The 20,257-nt window shown below is 31.4% G+C and overlaps 1 protein-coding gene across 1 annotated transcript; it reads right to left on the minus strand.

Moving 5' to 3' along the window:
- Positions 1-723: 723 nt before the first annotated feature.
- On the minus strand, positions 724-14,546 carry LOC129221515 (trypsin-3-like). The gene is made up of 7 exons (XM_054856005.1): positions 14,478-14,546; positions 12,187-12,217; positions 9,433-9,503; positions 8,406-8,494; positions 8,036-8,298; positions 7,282-7,430; positions 724-948 (listed from the first exon to the last, which is right to left on the minus strand). Exons 1-7 carry the CDS (start codon positions 14,544-14,546, stop codon positions 724-726), a joined length of 897 nt encoding a protein of 298 aa, XP_054711980.1.
- Between the last annotated feature and the right edge of the window lie 5,711 nt (positions 14,547-20,257).

Below are 20,257 nucleotides of genomic sequence, written 5' to 3' on the forward strand. Positions count from 1 at the left end.
CTGCAGGCAACGAACCTCATCTAGAAGATGAGAGCCTGCAGCTCAGTTATAGCTATTTCAGAATGATAAGCCCAAAACGAGGACAAAACTGGTTTCTGAACGCTGTAACTGAGAATTTCGGTATTTGCTTGCAATTCTGTATTAGGACCGATTATGGGTCGGTTATCTGTAGGAGAGAGTTGTTGGCGAAGAGTATTTGCATTATGTAATATTCTTCCCCTGTGTCATGCAGAACGTTTGGTAGTCATATGGCTAAATATCACATGTCAGAGTATGAGAGCAAAATTTGGCCTTTATATGCTATATTATCATAAAATTGGCTTCACTGCTTAACTAGCTGTCTCAGGTTTGAAATGGTTTTTCTGCGATTTAATATTAAATTCAGGTTTATAACACTATAGAAAAATCTTACTAGAAATGTTGTATACCTGAACTGCACAGTCAGTCACTTGTTTATGTGTCCTGCCAACAAACACAAAGCGAAAACACAAATGAAGGAAACTAATATTTCATTTTAACATAAATAATTTTATTCAAACAATAGTTAAAGTTTTCATAGGAAAATAACCTGCATGAACAATCAAACACCCAAAATAACATAAGTTATATGAGATTCCATTCCATAAACACAGTTCATATGTCTGTTTAGTGAGATTCGAGTCGGTATTTAGTAGACTTTCTTCATGTCGTTTCAAGTCGTCAACTTAGAAGGTGAGGATTTTCTTAGCCCCACCATCTTCGAGTGCTTTCGGAAGTCTTGTTGACGAAGCATAAGTCAGCGGAATCATCTCCCATGTTCTCCACAATCCAGTCGGTGTAGAAAGCGGTGGCGGTGTACACGGCTGGAACCCGAGCAGCAGCACATCCCAGGTATGATCCGAAAGAAGCAACGCCAATGGCAACGGGACTAGTTTCATTCATGGCCACTAGAGGTCCACCAGAGTCTCCCTACGCAAAAAAACGAGATGGTTTAAATAATTAAAATGTCTTATCGCGACAATATGCTTTGTTTTGCTGTTTTATGTTGCAGATTCAAAAAGTGTTGAAGTAAAAGAAAAAAAGTGGTTATATCCATTGAGAGGAAATAAGGGGTGGAGAGAGTGAAGCCTTTTATTCATGGAATGAAGATCATAAGTCACATGATAGCATTTGAGGTAAACTATCAGGTGAAATCAGGTTTTTTTTCATTAGTTTCATGCAAAATTTGCACCCATTTTTCGTAGTTGAATCTCGTGACTTGGGCTCTTTGCTTCGGTTTTTTCTAAACCAATGATTGGACTTGCTCCCTGCAGTTACTAATTCCTGTTTTAAGGTTTCTCCCATCAAGAAAAACAATGTTTACTGTGAAGTCTAGGGTGGAATCCCACTCTCAGTATCAGAAAAGAGTACATTGAGAGATGAAAGCAAATTGAACTGCCACCATTGATATGGTGGCAAAATTACAAAGTTACACCCACCCGTTCACTGACATCGTTAAAAGACTAAAAATGGTTCTTCATAATGGCGATCAAATATGAATTTACATGGTGTATAACTGCCAATAAACTCTCAGCCAATAACCTTTTGGTGGAATCTGAAATTTCTCTTGGGGGATGATAATTCGTAACCGTGTTTAGATGTATGTATATATTTCAATATGTTAGAACTATCAATATAGCGTAAACTAAAGATTTTTATGGCTATCAACCCCTGATTGAACCTCTGAATATACTCATTGTACTATTAATACATAATGTAAATGTTCATTTTTTGGCAAATATCATGGAAGTGTTATAAAGATTTTTTTTTCCAGTTTCGTTTCTGATCTGCTGAAGAGATTTAATTGGTTGTCATATAAAATTGGCTTGAATGGAAGTATATTTTGCACATATGCAAAGCATGTTATTCGGCTCTCTTTTATTTATTCTGCATTCTTTTGGTTTCTATTCGCATGAGTTTAAACTTAAGTTGCCATAATTTTTCACGTGATAAGGTTTATTTCGATTAAGTCTAATACGTACACTAGCCGTTATTTTTATTTCAAACCTCGTAGCAACTGAAATCACCCTTGAATAGGTTTACTAATGGTTAAAGACCAAGAAACTTTCGGCATTGATGTACAATTATCACTACTCTAACATCAGCTGCTGTTTCTACTGAAAATCGTAGATGACTATGAGAAGTTTCTACAAATTTCTGAAATGGAACATATATCTATAAAAATCCCTAATGTCATTGTTTTTCAAAGTCGGAATAAACTAGAGGATAATACAAAATGGAAAGTCTTGACTCCATTTAAGCTAAAAGGCATCAAATTCCAGTTTTACATTAGCAGCATTTTTTATTGTATAAGTCATTTTTTATGAGGCTTTCTTTCCATTGAGTTAAAAACCAAGCTTGGCGCAGAATGAAAATAAAAGAGAGTTTCCGAAAACTTGGATGTTTAATAAACTAATTTCTCCTCGAATCTCGTACTTTTATCATTAGGACTTTTAGGTAGTTTATGCCCTTTACTGTATGTTTCATAGCATCAAGCAGTGCATAGAATATTCTTTTTGCTATATATTTAAACTTCTCCTCATAATATAAAAATTTTGAAGCATATTTTTAAGTATTTGACTAATTCCTTATAAACAGCTAATAGAGATGTTTTCACTTTCAATTACTCAATACACATCAATGGGCACTGTCATGCTTTTTTAATGAATAAAGTTTTTGTACTAGATGAAATAAAATCCGTTATTTCTGAAAACAAAGATGTTATGAAAAACACTAGAAAGGCACACATGTTTCACATCTCCAACTAAAAGTATTTTGGTAAACAAAAAGTATTATCCGTCATATCTGCAAGAAAATATATTTTAGACAGCACAAACAAGATACAACACAACATTTGTAATTAAGTTCTAAACATACGGTACGCGATTTAATAATTGTAGGATGTAGCAAGGTGGAAGAACATGAAACTTCAGCTTGGAAAAAGTGTTTGAAATTTAAGCGACATATGTTTCAAATACTTAAATACGTAAGTTCCTCTTCGTTTCAAAGCAGAATGTTTTGAACTGCAGCAAAAAATCCATTCGAAGTGTTCTTGATCAAATAGGAAAGTTTGATATTGGTACGTTAGATGTTACTTAAATGGTATTTGATTCAATCCCAAGAAAATTATTGTTTGTTGACCAATAATAATTACCTTTGTTTGAAGTTTGAAAAGTTAACTTTAGACCAGTTAAAGTTGAGTTAGTCAATTTATTGATATGCATTCATCGATCAACATGTGTATAAATCGTGGAAAGTTTTCTGAAGAAATATCATAAGTCATTGAACACATTTCGGGGAAATAATCTAAGTGGAAAGTAGATAGAAATGATGGGAATAACTTATTGGAAATACACTGTTATGCACACAAAAATAATTCAAGTCATCAAATTTTTCACACCATTGATGCATATTAGGTTTAAGTAAAAGCACTTTAAAATATAAGTGCATCGTATTTACTTACTTACGGCAGTTCATTTCTAAACTAAGACGTTCCCCTGATGTTTAAATGTAGATCATAGCAAACAAAAATATTATTTCTAACTGTATTTAATGTCTTTTTACAGCGTGAAATTTAAACCCTTGATCCAAGAAGATGAAGAGAGAAACATGCATCAAGTTTTTGTGTATTATAGGAAAAGTTGGGATAATTGAATAAAATTGTTGTTGATAAATAACAACTATAGTTTTTATTGAAAAGTGCATGTTGGAGAAAGAACTCCACAATTTACTTTGTACTGATAAAACGGTGGATAGAATAATTCTCTATATTTAAGCTCTGTTTATCAGTGCAATGTAATGCATTAGTAAGATTAATTCCAGATATATTCATCACAAGAATATATTTCCAACTGCATTTGAAGTTCTAGCCTTTACTTAAAAATAGTTATTTTTGACGTTCAAACATATTGATCTTGGTAGTTTAGTGAAAACAATTTCGATGTTGTACATTAAAACCATTCAGCAGTACAAAGATCTAAAGCCATTTTCAAGGCACTAGAATTTTTTCTAAAACACTTTTTCCTCTGTAAAATTTTTCAAACAAGTCCTAGAAATCTTAACTTGTAGAATATTGTTCGTGCTTTTTCTACATTTAACTGAAATCTAAACAAAATTATTTTCTGAAAGTACAAGGAATCTATTAAGTATTTTCAAGCGTACAATCATTTCTCGAACCGGAGTTCAATCAACATGTTTTTAAATATGTTGACACACTTGTAAATAAATAAGTTGGAGGATACTCTTTAAGTAAAGTTTTAGGAAGTAAAAAATCTCACTGAGAAACTCTTATGCTTGTTACATGCAAAACATCTTTAGAAAAATACCCTTTTCTATCATTTCCAAATTGTTTTATTGCAATCCAAAAATACTCTATGGAAGAAACTTTTCAATGGATGAGATTCTGATCATGGTAAAATGCTATTTTTATCAAAGACAGATGTTTGTATTTTGCTCTTTTTGAACTATTAATTACTCTACTTATCTGACTTTTGGGTAAAAGTCAAAAGTTAGCAAAATAAATAAATAAAACAATAGGGAAAATCATCTTTTGCCTCTTCTGTGAATGGTTATAGTTCAAAAACTAATTTAACGTTTTTAAGGGGTTTTGTGTGGGAGCAAGGGGGAGTTAGGAAAAACTGCACGGTGTATATTAACTGCACATTAAAAACGAAGGAGGAAGAATATTTCTGTTAAATGATTTTTTCAGAAATTCAAAATGAGCTTGTAAAAATTGAATACTTAAATCTCTACTAATTCTTGTTTGCTAATTTTTTTCAGAAATTTAAAATAAGCTTGAAAAAATTAGATGCCAAAATCTCTGATATTTCTTGTTTGTTAGGGATTTTTTTATTGTAATTTTTGTTTGGGAGTTAACCAATGTAGTTGCAGAAAAAAAAATCTTACATTTACCAAAACCTCCTGAAAGAGGTTTGAAGCATTAAGTCTCTTCGAAATAGTGAAATCTAAAGTGGATAAATGCTTAATGTTTAATTCTACGTAGTTCCTCGTCATAAAATGAGAAAATTTTCTTTTTCTAAAACATATGCTACTTGACGTTCGTACACTGATAAACTCAAGAATTTTTTTTAAGCCGAAGTGGTTTTTAAGCTTTTTTATTTTGAAAATTCGTAGAAAAAACATTTAGTACCGCTCATATAAAAATAATCACAAGACATCCCAGCATGACTACCGCGTATATCCACCTTCATCCCCGTCGTCTGGATTTTTTGGACTGTTCAACTTCGCAAAGTTCGTCTTTGTCTTCGCCCATGTTTTCTTTTATCCAGTCCATGTAGGCAGCAGTACTTGTATAAACCGCCGGTATGTGGCGCTGGGCACAACCTCGTCTAGACACGAAGGAGGCCACACCGACCGCTACGGGCTTCGTCTCGTTCATGGCGACGAGAGGTCCGCCAGAATCTCCCTGCAAAACAACAGAACGTGCACTCTGGCTCAGCGAGAGCTTTAAAAGGGTCGTATAATTAACGGGCTAGGCGGGGCAGTGGGCAGCCTTGTGGTTAATAAAGTCTTGAATCGTAGAATAAGTAGCGACATGTCCGCTATCTTGGGGCTTGATGCTTTCTTCCTATGTCTGCTTTGGTTATGTAGCGTGTTTTGCTTCTTGATTGTGGTTTCTTATTAACTCCATGTTAGCCTACAATCAAGAAGCAAAACAGGCTAGTTCATCGTAGAAGGCATAGAAACACTTAGGCTCAGAGAGAGCTTTAGAAGTGTCCTATAAACAACGAACTAGGCGGGTCGTGGGTAGCCTTGTGGTTAATAAAGTCCTGAACCGTAGAAGTAGCTACACTTCTGCCATCTTGAGGCTAAATGATGCTTTTTTCCTATGCCTGCTATGGTAAAGTAGCGTGTTTTACTTATTGATTGTGGTTTCGTATAAACTCCATGTTAACTCACAATCAAGAAGCGCCTCAATGAAGAAGCAAAACACGCTACTTCATCGTAGCAGACATAGGAAAAAGCGGCATTCAGCCCTAAGATGGCGAACATGTCGCGACTTAAGCTATGATTTAGGGTTTTAGTGGTTGAGGCATCCGACTCCGGTGTTTTAGGGCTCTAAGTTCTGCACCTGTCACTGCCGACCAGTACATGCAAAACTCGTACTTCTTTAGTACGTAGACACGAAAGTTCTGTGGTCGGTCGTTAGTAAGTTGTTACCATGACAGCAGGGTTCCTGGAGTCTTTCCCTTCCCTTCAGAACTATGACTAAACTGTGGAGGTTAGTATCTTTATGTCAGAGTTGGGAATGAATATTTTACACTGTAAAGAAATACTAACACGAGTATTAAAAAATAGAAAAATAAATAATCTGATGAAAAAATTTTTTCAATAGTTATAAGATTTCTTTACCTTTCTTCAGTAGAAAAGTATCGTTTGTGGAACACTTATAAACAAAATATCGTCACCGCAAAGATACTTAACCTATGCGCTTTTATGACTTAAAAAAAAAAAAGAAAAACTATGAAACTTCTGAAGGATATGAATATTATCGTTCTATTTTCAGCCAGTTTACAATAGCGTAAATTTATTTTCAAAAAAGTGACAATAACACATTTATTTGCGCTAAGTACTGCATAATCTAGCAACTATTTAGAAAACGATTATAACTTTTGTATTTTTTTTCATAGGATGAATTTGAAGAGCATTAGTTGAGACTTTAGAAGCTTAAGTTGTTGTAAGAATGCTGTTATTCTTTTAAATATCTAAGAACAATTGGAAACTGCGTGAATAACAGAAAGTGCGTCACAGGAGAATTAATGTGATAATAGCTTTAATCCTTTTTTCTTTAAATTTAATTTTCTTTTTTGTATTAAAATAATAATCATAAATAGATTGCATTTTAAAAAGAAAAAAACATTAAAACACTTGAACATATATGTTGCAGAAGATTGACGGGTGATCTGGGTTTAAAGTAAGGATAAAAGAAAGGATAAGTGGCAAAAACTTTGCAGCCAAAACAAAAATATCCCAAGATTATATTAGGAGAATAGTGCTTACTAGATGTGAAAATAGACACTCTTGAACAATTTTAGATATTCTTTAAACGAATCAGGATCTTTGCACCATCCTTTGATTAAGAGTATATCTTAATGTAACTCAATGAAATATCAACAGTGTTTGAACCACACTTGTTGGACATAAGCACACCTAATATGTTGTTTCCCTCCCATATTTAGCTATAAATTTCATTCCCAAGTATTTGGATGAAAAAACAATACAATTATTGGTACAAGTACTTACGAAGCAGATGCCCTTGTCTCGTTCTCCGCCGGCACAAACATGTCTTCTAGTTACAGGAATACCCAAAATGGCGTATGTGAAGGCGCACATGGAGTTAGTGGGCACGTTTTCCACGGCTGTCTGCAAAATTTTAGCTGATTCTCGTCCTCCTGTTCAGTCAAAATAAACACATAGTTAACATTTTTCATAGCATGAAAATTATAAATTGCGTAATAATAGGCTTATAACGCATGATTATGAGGACGTAAAAATTACTTTTAAGTGAAACATCTTATGCGAGGGCTTTAAAAGTCTGATTTGCAAGCTTTTTGTGTCACGGAAGTGACGTAGTTGTTTTTTAATTGTTGCAAAAAACAATGAAAAATAGTAGTGATTATAAAATTTTGTTTATAAATTTAACAAGTTAATTTCAAGGCTGAAATCAGCACTGTTCCTTAGAATTTTGAACTTCAATAATTCCTTGAATTTTGGTCATAATCGATTTGAATTTTTTTGTATTAGTATTATTTTCTATGCTTGTGACTTCTCTAAGCACAACTTTACGAACCTGGATGCCATATAAAAAGTTAGATATCGTATTTTTCACTTTCTTTTCTTTCTTTCTGTTTAAAACTTTCAATATTTTAACCCTGCATTTTATCTTGACTAAGTATGTATCTAGGACTAACAGTCGCAAAAGCAGAGATCTTGCAGGTTAAGCGAGGACAAGCTGAATATTGGGTTGTTTTTAATAGACATTTGAAAATTCACTCACCCTTTTCTGATACTCCCCATCCAATAACTTGAGCTTGCATGTCTTCATACATGGAGTCCTTCGTGGGCAAGCAGATAGTTTGGATGTTCTCGTTGAGGGTCACTCCATCTCTTATCCTCATGATGGCGATATCGTACTCAGTGCCACTGCCGTATTCTGGATGGGCGATGATTTCGTCGAAAAGTATTTCAGTGTCTGGTCCATCGCGATGGATTGTTCCGACGTAGGCGTTGTAATGCTTTGGATCTTCTGGTTCGCGTCCACTATAAATGGCAAAAAAATAGAATTTTCATGTCCATGAACTTTTTTAGATACAAATTAATTGTTTGCATGATCCAGTTCTTACTCCTTGTGACTTCATTTTACTTACAAGACAACGCAGTGAGCTGCAGTCATCAAGACTTTTGGAGTCACCAAAAATGAGCTGCATACGAAACGTCCTTGATAGTGAAGTGCAACCTGTTCGAAAAAAGATTTTTTTTTTTTTAATTTATTCCAATGTTAAATTAGCTTTAAATATTTGTCTAATAAGACATGTCATATGAACACATGAGATATTTAGTAATACAGAATTCATTTAAGGAAAAACGTGAGTGAATTTTAACTCCTTGTGAGTACCTTGTATAAAAAGTAGAATAAATATGTTCTTTATCTTTATAATGGCAAATCATGATGCTGCTATTTGTCAGTGACGCAGTTTAGTTAGTTTGCTCATGCTTCATACATATAATAATGTTTTTATTAAATTTTTAAGGACAAGATTTTATTTATTGTTTAATTTGAGATTTCGTGTAAGTGTGAGTATTTTCTTCAAATAATTATTTATTTATTTATTTATTTATTTATTTATTTGAGGGTTTTTTTTTTTTTTTTTTTTTTTTGAAATTACTTTAAATCAAGATAATTTATACGCACTTCTTCGCGTTGAAGATAATTGAGAGAGCATTTACATGTGGATAAAATATTGAGAATATGAATCACTAATTTTTAAAATGACAGCAAAAGCTAAAGGAGTAGCTAAAAGATTAAAAGAGGGCACTTTTATTGGAAAAATTGTAAAATATACTTGGGAAACCTACTGAATTTTTTTTATGCTTCTAAAGCAATTTATAACAAAAAAGTACAATGAAATTGATAAAAAAATTAAAAAATATTTTTCTACCCTCTCAGAATCGATGTGCATTTCAACAGTGGACTCTGCAAAACATTTAAATTCCTGACTAATCGGACATAAAAAATGCACGTGTTTCAGCAGTAGCGCTCTGCATGGATTCAACATTTTCAAAATAACAAATCAATTTATATAAATTTAAAGAAAAATTTGTTTTACTGAATCTGGGCTTTACTACAAAATAAACAAGTTTTATTTAGATCCTCTTCATAACAGTATTTCTTACCATCCATGGAAACTCTCCTTCCAAAGCATCTCTTCCTCCTATAACTCGAGGTGACAATTCTTCATCTGGGTCTGATATTAAAAAGTAGTTACTAATACTTTTATGACAAGGCAAGATTTAAGAAAAAATAATTCAAAAATAACGTTTTATGTTAAGATTTTTGTATTTTCTCTAATTTAACTGCGTCATAGTTTGTACGTAGAAGAAAATATTGATAAAATAAAATAAATAATTTGTGCATTTTTAAGGCAAAATATCTACTAACTTTGAAACAAATATCTACCATTTTTCTTGTAAATGTGACCTTTGTGGGTCATTCTTTCCGCATAAGGTCATCGCTTGCGGGTCATTCACTTAAAAAACGAATTTCAATGTAAGCCTACCTAGGATCTAAACTTTAAACGCATTTTACTCAGAACTTTTAAACGTTCTCTTGCATAGATTTGCTTCTCTGTGCAAGAATTGTTACATGAATTTGATAGCAATGACATTAAGTTAAAGGTAAAAGACCTGATTTGAAAAAAAAAAGGAAAAGGCACTCCAGGAGTGCCGACAGAAGTGAAAACTAACAATTATGTGTGTATTTTTTGAATCGTCGGGAAATATTTTATTGAGCAAGAAATACTTTTAAATGAAGTGTTTTTTCATCCATTATTATAAACTCTACTACAAAAATTATATTTCAATTTTCATATAATGCGCTGTTGTAAATGAAAAATAATACATATTATTTTAAGTGCAAAAATTGCAGTCTATTGCTTAAAACGTAAATTTACCAATACATGAAATATGAAATTTAATTAATAGGTATTATTTGAAATTTATGCCAATGAAACTTACGAATTTTCATCCACAATTTCAATAACTCTTCCAACCAATCATTATTATCATCATATTCTAAAATTGATACTATTGATTTATGGTAACTAAAATAGGATACAAACAATTTTGATTCGAATCTATTTAAATATCTTCTAAAGACAGCATCAACTGTAGATTTATATCTCGTTCTGCTAAGATTGCGATAATTGGACATCGTTAAATCAAATTCTCTATTTAATATCCAAAACAGAGGCCTGCACTCGCAATCTCCGAGTCCGCAATCCAGCGACTTAGCCATTCGGACAACCAGGCGCTTGCTTAAAGATGTCCAACGTGCTAGAAGGAGTTTCAACTTCAAAAGTGCTCTAAAAAACTTTAAATCCTACATAAAGTTGATCCTTTTAGAGCTATAGTTTAACTGAAATGTTTATTCCATATGTCCTAGATCTGTAAACTCTAATCTTTAAGATATATTGCTTCAGCTTCAAGACGACCTACAGAAAAAAATGCTCGTGGCGATAAGGTTCTTATTTTGCGTACAAGATTCAATGCATGCAGGACATCGCAAGATTATTTCACCAAAATTTTTCTTTTCCGAAATTATTTTAAAGCTTTTTTTCTTTTTCTTCAAATAAAGTGTTTATATTTCTACACGTTTTCTTTGTTAAAACGAAATTTGTTAGTATCAAGTTTTAAAAGAAAACAAATGTGTACATTTATCTGTATTTAAAAGTGATTCGGATATTATTTTAAAGAAATAAAATGAGATTCACTCTGGATCAAAATTTAAATTTATGACAAAAATAATAATTAACTTTCACGATAACTAAATCAGTTCAAATCCTAAAGTTTGAAAAATACAAAACAATTGAGAATATTCTTCAATTTTGAACTTTATATTGCGTTTCAATTGCTATAAAATTTAGTATACTTGTTTCTTCATATTAGTAATTATATAGATGACTTAGGGTGGTAACTGACGCTCGCTAGTTTTCAGTAAATTATCTTAAACTTTTAACGTTGCGTAAAGTTGTAAATTTGTCATTTAATAATCCTGAAATCTTAATCTTTTGACTATTGGGTAAAATTATAAATTTGTTACTCAATAATTCTACAATCTTGGCATTGTGCACATTAAATCTTCAAAACAATGTAGGGAGATAACTAAGGCGAAAATACCAAAAATAACGGTTATTATTCGTTCGCTAAAAACATTTCAGTAATATGATCCCTTGAAGGAACTTATGTATTTATATTTTTTTATTTATTTATTTATTTTGTAACCATTTTATACCATTCTAAAATATTGGTACTGCACACATTTAATCTTCAAAAAATAAAAACAAAAAAAGGAGGGGAGATAATGAAAGAGAAAACTTCATTAGTAACGGTTATTACTGGTTAGCTAAGACATTTGCAGTAATATAATAATCCCTTGAAGGAACGTATATATTTATATCTCTTTATTTATTTCTAGTTTTGTTTTAATATTTTTCAAAAAACAAAAAGAAGAAAAGTAAAGAAACAATAAAAAGGCAACAGTAACGGTTATCAGCAATTGGTCAGCTAATTTAATCTAATCCATACCCTTACTCCATATTTCAAAACATGTCATTTGCCACATTCGTGCACAAAACTATCCATAATATTTATATGAGGACTCTTTTAAGTTTAAATAACAATACAATTACATTTTTTGAACCAATTGGAGCTTAAAAAATTTGCAATAACCTAATTATGTTTATATCGTCGCCTCAGAGCAACAGTAGGATATCTTAGTGTTATTTGTGGGACTAGATGCCTTAGTGTTGCTTTGAAGTGACGATGTGCAAATTATTCATTTCTCTCCTTACTTATTTCTTGCATACATTTCTAAATAATTAGTAAAAAAAAAGATTGCTAAAATTATACAAATTTCCTTAAAATATTTACCTGTCAACATACGATCCAAAGCAACAATATCCTGAAAAAATAAATTCGTAAATTGTATATTTCGATATTAATAAACGAAATCACAAAGAACAATTGCATGTAAATATTAGCGCTCTTAGAATCGGTTTTCCTTCGTTTTAAAATAAATTATGTACTCATTTACTAATTCTCTTTCCATAAATTAAAAAACACATGAATGAACTAATAGATGCTTTGAGATTTAGTCAAGCTTATTTTTAGAATATTGCGTTTGACTGTTATATTTTTAAGTTCAAAATCTCAAACATTTCAAATCTTAAAAACCCTAAAAGTACACATCTCTTTTGTTCTTGCCATCCTTTGTATCCTCTTTAGAAAGTTAGGTGTCTTCTGGAATTAATTACTACAATGACATTGATTGTTGTCGTATATTTCATCCCTTTAAAAGACGTCAATACCAAAGCGTCTCTAAAACCAAAAGAAGAAATTTTTTTTATTAAATATGCAATTCCCGTATCAGTTACAGGCAGCAATGGAAAATTGTGAATCGTACATATAAGGATAATAATTAACAATAAATGCTATATTGGATAATTTAAGTTCCTTAATTACTACCAATTTTCAATAAAAAAAAATAGACACCAGGGAAGTTTTTAAAGAGTCTCAAACTTTTGAAAGAAAAATAAATCCTAAGTTTTTCGATATTTTTCTTTGGACAAAATTAGTATTATTTTTAAATATTGTTTAGGTTCCATTTGACAAAAGTTTGTAATTAACATAACACCAAAGCTTATAAAATATGTTTAAAATGTCTGATTTTTAAAATTTATTGATACAGGTTTTAGGAAAACAAAAAAATGCAACTGTTTTCAAAGACATACACAAAAATTGGTTTCTTGAACTTCCATTGTGCTAGATATAATTTTTCGTGTTTTATTTACCGACTGCAATTCATATTGCTTACGAGCTTCATTTTTGATTATGTTTGATTTGAAATGAGAAGCATCTGGAAATCGCTATGTACCGTGTAAAACATACTACATGTAATTCCTAGTCTAATTCCTATTTACCTCATACATTTAATTAAAATGATAATCACGGAACTGAATTAATGTAGTCATAACTATCAACAATTTATGAGAAAAACAGGAATTTATTACAAGTACTTATCAATGATGCCTTTTTACATAAAAAAGGTGTGGATTATTTTCCGCCTAAAAACGAAAGCACAAAAATGGGTACTTTTTTTCCCCCAACTACTCCCTACCTCTTAACATCAGGAACAACTAGCAGTTAAAATTCATCCAAAAGAACGAGGCTAAAGCTATCTGCCTATTATATATTTCACTTAAGAAGCAGAAAAAAATGCGTACACATTTCAATACCTCACAGTTATTAAAGTCAAGGTAGCAACTGCTTCCGCTTCCCACCCCCTACCTAAATAACGGGCCTGCTTGGCATGAAGCCTTCATATTACAGGCGTTGTCATATGCGCAGATGAAGGGGTCATATACAAATGGTACTTTTTTCCCAAATAATCTAACATTAAACGTGAATTTTAAATATACCGTACGGCATCCCAAGTACGTCATGTACCAGTATCGATCTCGGGTCAGCTGCGTAAAAAAGAGAGATTTTAGAGAGATAGCAGACTCGTTACAAAGTGATAGCTAACCTAATGTATTCGGACTATTTCTCGGAAAAATTGTCCAGCGCGTGGCAGGTTATATATTTCATTAAAAATAATAACTTTAGAACGCAGTATAATTCTTAAGGTTACAGATAAATGAAAATACCCTTCCATAAAAATTCATATCGAAAAACATTTTTAACTAAATTATTTAGAATTTTGTTAAAGTTTAACAATAAATTTTTAAGCATTTATAAGCTACTACCCAAATTTATCCTTTGTGCTTGCTAGTAAATTTCATCCAATTAATCATGTTTAAGAAGATGCCCAATAAAAGCTTAAAAATAAATATGATTCTAGAAATTCTCGTCAACTCGATGAAAATTGAAAATTGCTCAGCATATAAAACTACATATTTTAGCAAAAAATATCGATTGTACTTAAATATTAGAGATTTAATTGTTGTAAAAAGATTTTGCTAATCCGTTACAATTATTATTTTTTTGTTGAATTGTTTTAGATATCAAATGAATACAACTTCATGTTTAAAGTTTAACAATTAAGGGGAGGGGGTGCTTTTGGACTTACAAAAAAATGTTCTGTATTTTTAAAGTTGAGTTAAAATTTACTTTTCTTTTAATTCAAGGTTAATGTGCTATAAAACTAATAATTCACAACTTACATTAATGCTTTTGCTTTGAACGGCCACCGCCAGAGCTACCAAAGCCACTGTTACTGCAGCGAAGGCCATTGTTGACTAGATACTGCTCCGTCCCATGCGACACTATTTATACCCGAGTCGTAAGGGTAGCCCGCTGATAATAAAACGTTGCACCTCGTATGAGTTATTTGAATTAAATGGTCATTGACATTACATTTTATTTAATAAGACGCTATTATTCAGATGAAATGACGCTCGTATATGGGTACCTCTATGTATGCTTCGCGTTTGGAAGGAGGTGGAAACTCTTAATTAATTGCCGATAAGAAATATTTCTGAGAAATTGGCGAAAGAATTGCAAAACGAAACTGACATAGCACGGCTTATTATTTTGTTGTTTTTGCTCTTTTAATAGGTTCCGGGTTTTTGGGTACACAAGTGTAATTAGTGAAAATAGGACGTGTGGATTTTTGAGTTTTCCTAAATCAATAAGGGAAAGATGTAAATTTTAAGCCCATTACATCATCAACTTTTGAGCAAAGCTTTACTACTTACATCAATGAAAATATCTAAATCTTTTGATTAAAATATTTTTACGATGTACTTTTTTTGTAAGGGGCATAGGTTTTCAACTTACAAAACTTATGATTGTGCGCCTTTTTGAAATATACGGTAAAAATTAGAACTTTCGATCAATGAAAAGTTAAATAATAATATAAGAAACTAATACAGGAAATATTGAAGTTAGAGCATTCTTCACTCTAACTAAATTAAATATTAGACTATGTAAGGCACTGTATTGTGGAATAGCAGTAAAAACGTCTTCCAGTGTTTTCTTTTTTTTAAAATGTTAAATAGCTCTTCTATTACTTTAACAAACAATTTATTTCAGGTTTGAAGAACTTCCTTTGCTATTAATGCTCTAATCTTGTAGTATAACCTACTAGCTCTTACGAACATAAATCTAATATTAATGTTTTATTTTGTAATCAAAATATGATTTTGTGAGACTGTTTAACATAAATTAATGGAGGGGATTTTCAATATTGAACTTTTGGTAAATTTCATTGAAAATTTGGTCCGATTCTCTTTTTCCATCTTACAATTTTGAAAACCGCTTTAAATCAACTTGCTAAGAAACATGTTCGTTTGTTTTCAAATAATGTTTTACTTCGTCGATAACATTACGTATTCGATAAAATAGATAACATTATTTACATTATGTCGACAACATTATTTGAATACAAATAAAAAGGTTTTAGAATGGTGAGGATTTGTATACATAGAATTCTCTTTGCCTGTTATGAAACAACTTCAATAACAATAACAATAAAATACTTAATATATTAGAACATAAATTCTAAGTCTTCACGAAACCTTTCTACACCAAAATTTATTTCAACATTTAAAATGATGTATCAAATTAAGAGGCACATTTCCTTACCTTGAGTTTTCCCTTTATGAAAATTACAGTCCTTTTCCCCCGTTATGTTTTTAGTTTCCCTCTATGTATTTTTAAAAAACAAATATAAAACTGACATTTTTTATTCTTTTAAAATCTAAGGAATTTGTTTCTTTTTAAAAGTTTCTTTTTAAATTTTTTTCCTAAAAATATAACTTCAAAAGTCACTTCAGTGATCTATGAGCGTTTATTTAAATATTCCATTGTCAGAGTAAAAATATTAGGTACATTTTATCATTTCATATTTATTTCCAACGCTTGTCACATACAATTTTTTGAAAAGTGATGTGCAATAACTTAAATTAATGATGAAGCAATAAAATTCACTCAGCTTCCATGCACTAGATTTTAATTTTGCTAATGATAAAGCTGAAAGTCTGGATCTCAGTCAGGATGTCCGGATTTCTGTCTGGGTGTAAGGATATCTGTCTGGATCTCGTCTGGATCTCTGTGACGCGGTGGATTTAATTCCTCTGCACCGAGCGAATTACCGAAACGTGGACGAGTACATTACCCTAACATGGACGAGCATATTACCATAGCATGGACGAGCATTTGAACATAGCATATTGGCGAGAAATTCATCATCTATTATTTGTAAATATACAGGTGAACCAAATGACCTTTTAATTTTCTACTACGGGCAAAGCCGTACGGATACCGCAAGTCTAAAATAATACACGAGCTGTTTCTTACTTAGATTTTATGAATTTATGGTTGCTTCTATGCTTTTTACAAGCACATGAAATTTTGAAAGAATTAACCGTTCTTAATTTTCAAGCATATTTGTGAGCCTGGGAACTGTTTAATTTACTACTACAGTGAAACCTGTGTAAGTTGACCACTTGCGGTGCAGTACATTGGTGGTCAACTTAGACAGGTGGTCAACTTATAAAGGGGGTAATGATTTTTTTTTTTGTCATTTCTTGCACCATGTATTCATTTTTTGACTATTTGACACTTACTCTTTCCGTTCAACTCACTTTCATTGCTTAACATTACTTTGAAACAATAATTTAAAATGATTTTCAAATATTTTTAGAGGTTATTTTCTCAGAATGACGTATAATGTGTCATGTAAATTTAAAATTTCAGTTAATTGATAAAAAAAAATCATTGTTTTTAAAAAATTATTTGATAATAACAGTTATTAAAAATTCATAGCTAATCAAAAATAACAAATTTTTCGCTTATTTTTTTTTCTCATATATATTTAATACATTTATAGCCATGATGATCTACTTTTCAACAAAATAACTCCTTATTGAAATTTGGCGCACTTATTAGACACTAGTTTTGGAAATTCCATATGTCTCAGCTAATTTTCTCTGGATTTTTCTCTTTTCAATTAATTTTAATACTTCATACTTTTTATCAATCTGAAGTTCAGCTAAATTTCTTTTTGAAGCCATTTTATGTAAAACTATAACACAGAGAGCAACAAGCTGGACTCGCATAATTCTAAAAGGCAGTTGAAAATATCCTATTTCTTAATCCCTTGCACCATAAATACTGCAATGCAAGTAACCTTTACTCTAGCACAATTCTAGTGTTGCCACAAAATATTGCAACTGGAAAAAATACTTTGTACTTTTCTACTGACACATGTTTTCATTGAACAGAGAGTACAAAAGGTAATCTTAAATAGAACAACAAAAGAAAATCAAGATTGGAGAATAAAAGGGTTCTAGTAATTTTCCAATGTAGTTAAACTTACAAGGAGGTTTAGTTATGCTGCTGTTTTATTTAGTTGGTAAAATGCTGGTCTGGCATAAAAATTTTTTTTTTTGGAAAGCTATAAAAAAATAATAAGATAAAATAATTTGCTAAATTAAGTTTTAAAAAATAAACCAAGTGGTCAACTTACAAAGGGTTTCTTACAATACTCCAAAACAAATTTGGGGTACATTAGTGGTCAACATAGACAGGTGGTCAAGATAGAAAGGTGGTCAAGTTAAAGAGGTTTTCCTTCATTATACAAGATAGGACTAATTCCGTTCCTGACAAAAGCGGTCAACATAGACAGGTGGACAACTTACAAAGGTGGTCAACTTTACAGGTTTTACTGTACTACTTATACAGTCGGACCCCGATTTAGCGAATTCATTGGGACCGAAACTTTTATACGTTAATTTGGGGTTATTCATAATATCGGGGTGCAAAAAAAATTGCACTTACTTTATCTATAAACCTTAATAAGCAATTATTGCGCATACATATACAAAAGAAGAAAGTGTACACTTTTTATTCAGCGTTCCACTAATTATTACACACTAGTTAATTCGAAATTTTAAAGTACTAAGTAATAGATTTTGACAATTTCTTTGATACTTGACTGAAAATAATTCTCTTTCGAGAGAAGGAAATACTGTGTAATTTACAGCCTGCTGCATGAGATATGTTTTTACAGTTTCGAGGCCATGTAAAGCATTTGAAAAAGTAAGTTTTAATGTGTGTTTATTATCGCTTTTTGCATCTTTATTCATTGGTTGCCCTCTCGCCCGTCAAAGTGGAAGATTCCAATAAAACAGTTTTTCTGCTTCAAGTAATATGGATGTGTCATTTGGAAAACAATCCAATATTTCCCAATTTAAATTTCCAAAAAAAAATTTTTTTTTTTGGCTGTGGAAGTGATTCGTTAATTCGGGGTTTATTATTCGTTAAATAGAGGTTTTTGATTTCATTTTAGGTGGGTAAGATTAAAAAGTTGCTAAATCGCGAAATTCGTAAAATAGAGGTTCGTTAATTCGGGGTCCGACAGTATACTACTCTAAACTACTTTTTCACATTTAAAAATAAAAAAACTCTGTTACTACATTTAATTTTATTACTTCGTACTTCATTTTGTTTTATAAAAAGTTAAACACAATTCGATAATTCCATAGCAAAACACCTAATCAGTTAAAAACTGAGCACAGTTAGATTTCTCTAAATATAACTTAGTAATTAGATATAGAAAACACTGATAAGGCGTTTTCATACAAATTGTAAAAAATATGTATAATTCAATGTAACGTACGTTTCGGAGTAAATCTTATTTTCCTTGAAGAAAATGAAAATTTCAGCTTATACTGTGGCGTTTAAAATATTATCGTGCTTTGCCGTGCTTTGCTCCATTTTTTGAAATAAGAGGCATTTGTCTTTTTCGTAATATATTTGGAATTTAGCCATTAAAAAAATACCAAGCAGCATGTAACGCAATATTTTGTCATGTCAATGTTACGTTTTCAGAAATTTATGTCGTTTGTTCTACTTTTATGTTTGTTTCAACTCTTTTGTGCGTCACGGTTGTAAAATGTGTGTAGATTCTTTATCTTATAAGGTCAACTTTTCATCTGGATTATGCCTTGAAGTTTATCTACGGGAACCTTGAAAACAAAATCTTATTTTCTGGATTTAGTTGTCTCTGAGAAAAAGATGATAGACTTCTCGTAAACCGTCGTAGTATAATTTTAGTTTCATTTTCGTTTTTTATGTTAGATTGAACAGCAGCTCTAAAAATAAATTGATGGAAAATAAAATAAAAATTTTAGTACAACAGCAATTAAAAAAAATATTAAGTGAAACAAATACATAGTTTACCGCACATCAGCCTCCCGTACTTAGAGATAAGGCAGCTGTGTGAATTGTGGTGAAAATATCGTTGCAAATGTGACATCGATCAGTAGCAGTAACGTTGTCACTTGTAGAAGTTGCAATGGTGTGGCATAGCGATGACACTGTGGGCATTGTCGTGTCGGGTGAGCATATTCGTAATGGTGGTTCCTTGAGAACTACACAGTGAGCATTTTGCATTGGGAAGAATAGCGCATTTTTGGAGAGTACCCAAAAGTGCACAAAGTATTTGATAGTAATTGTGTACAAACAATATCTTGAATACTTTGGAGTCATTCTACATAAAATCAACAAATTTTCAGAAATTTTGACTTCTATGAAATTTGGTAGATAATATGTATCAATTCTGTACTCCTGGACTATTTTATTTTTTTCTTTATATTTTTTTATTCCTGACACATGAGTAAAATTTATCCTTTTTGATGGTTTTTTTTCTAATTTTTAGTAAATTTATTTAAATTAGTAAGAAAATCAAGCACAGCTTATTGTAAAGCTCAACAAATTAACTTCTGTTAGTGCATAAGAAGACTCTATTTAATTCTAACTAGAAAATTTCCAGGGTGAAATCGTGGTTCAATAACTAGTGCATACTAGAAGCACAGAAAAAAATAAGCTGATACTGGAATTCTTTCATTATGGAAAAATTGCTTGAACGTGAAAGGAAAAAATGGTCTTTTCCACTACTCCAAAATGGCCAGTGGGTTAAGTGATAAAAATTCAAAAA

The sequence above is a fragment of the Uloborus diversus genome, chromosome 4 (assembly GCF_026930045.1).
Source record: "Uloborus diversus isolate 005 chromosome 4, Udiv.v.3.1, whole genome shotgun sequence".
NCBI lineage: Eukaryota > Metazoa > Arthropoda > Arachnida > Araneae > Uloboridae > Uloborus > Uloborus diversus.

Bases quoted from the DNA above. Each gene is read 5' to 3' on its own strand.
- LOC129221515 (XM_054856005.1), bottom strand. From the start codon at position 14,546: ATGGCCTTCGCTGCAGTAACAGTGGCTTTGGTAGCTCTGGCGGTGGCC. The intron at 7,431-8,035 runs GTGAGTGAATTT...TTGACTGAACAG, and splicing joins ATGGGGAGTATCAGAAAAGG to GAGGACGAGAATCAGCTAAA. The intron at 949-7,281 runs GTAAGTACTTGT...TTTTTTGCGTAG, and splicing joins GAGACAAGGGCATCTGCTTC to GGAGACTCTGGTGGACCTCT.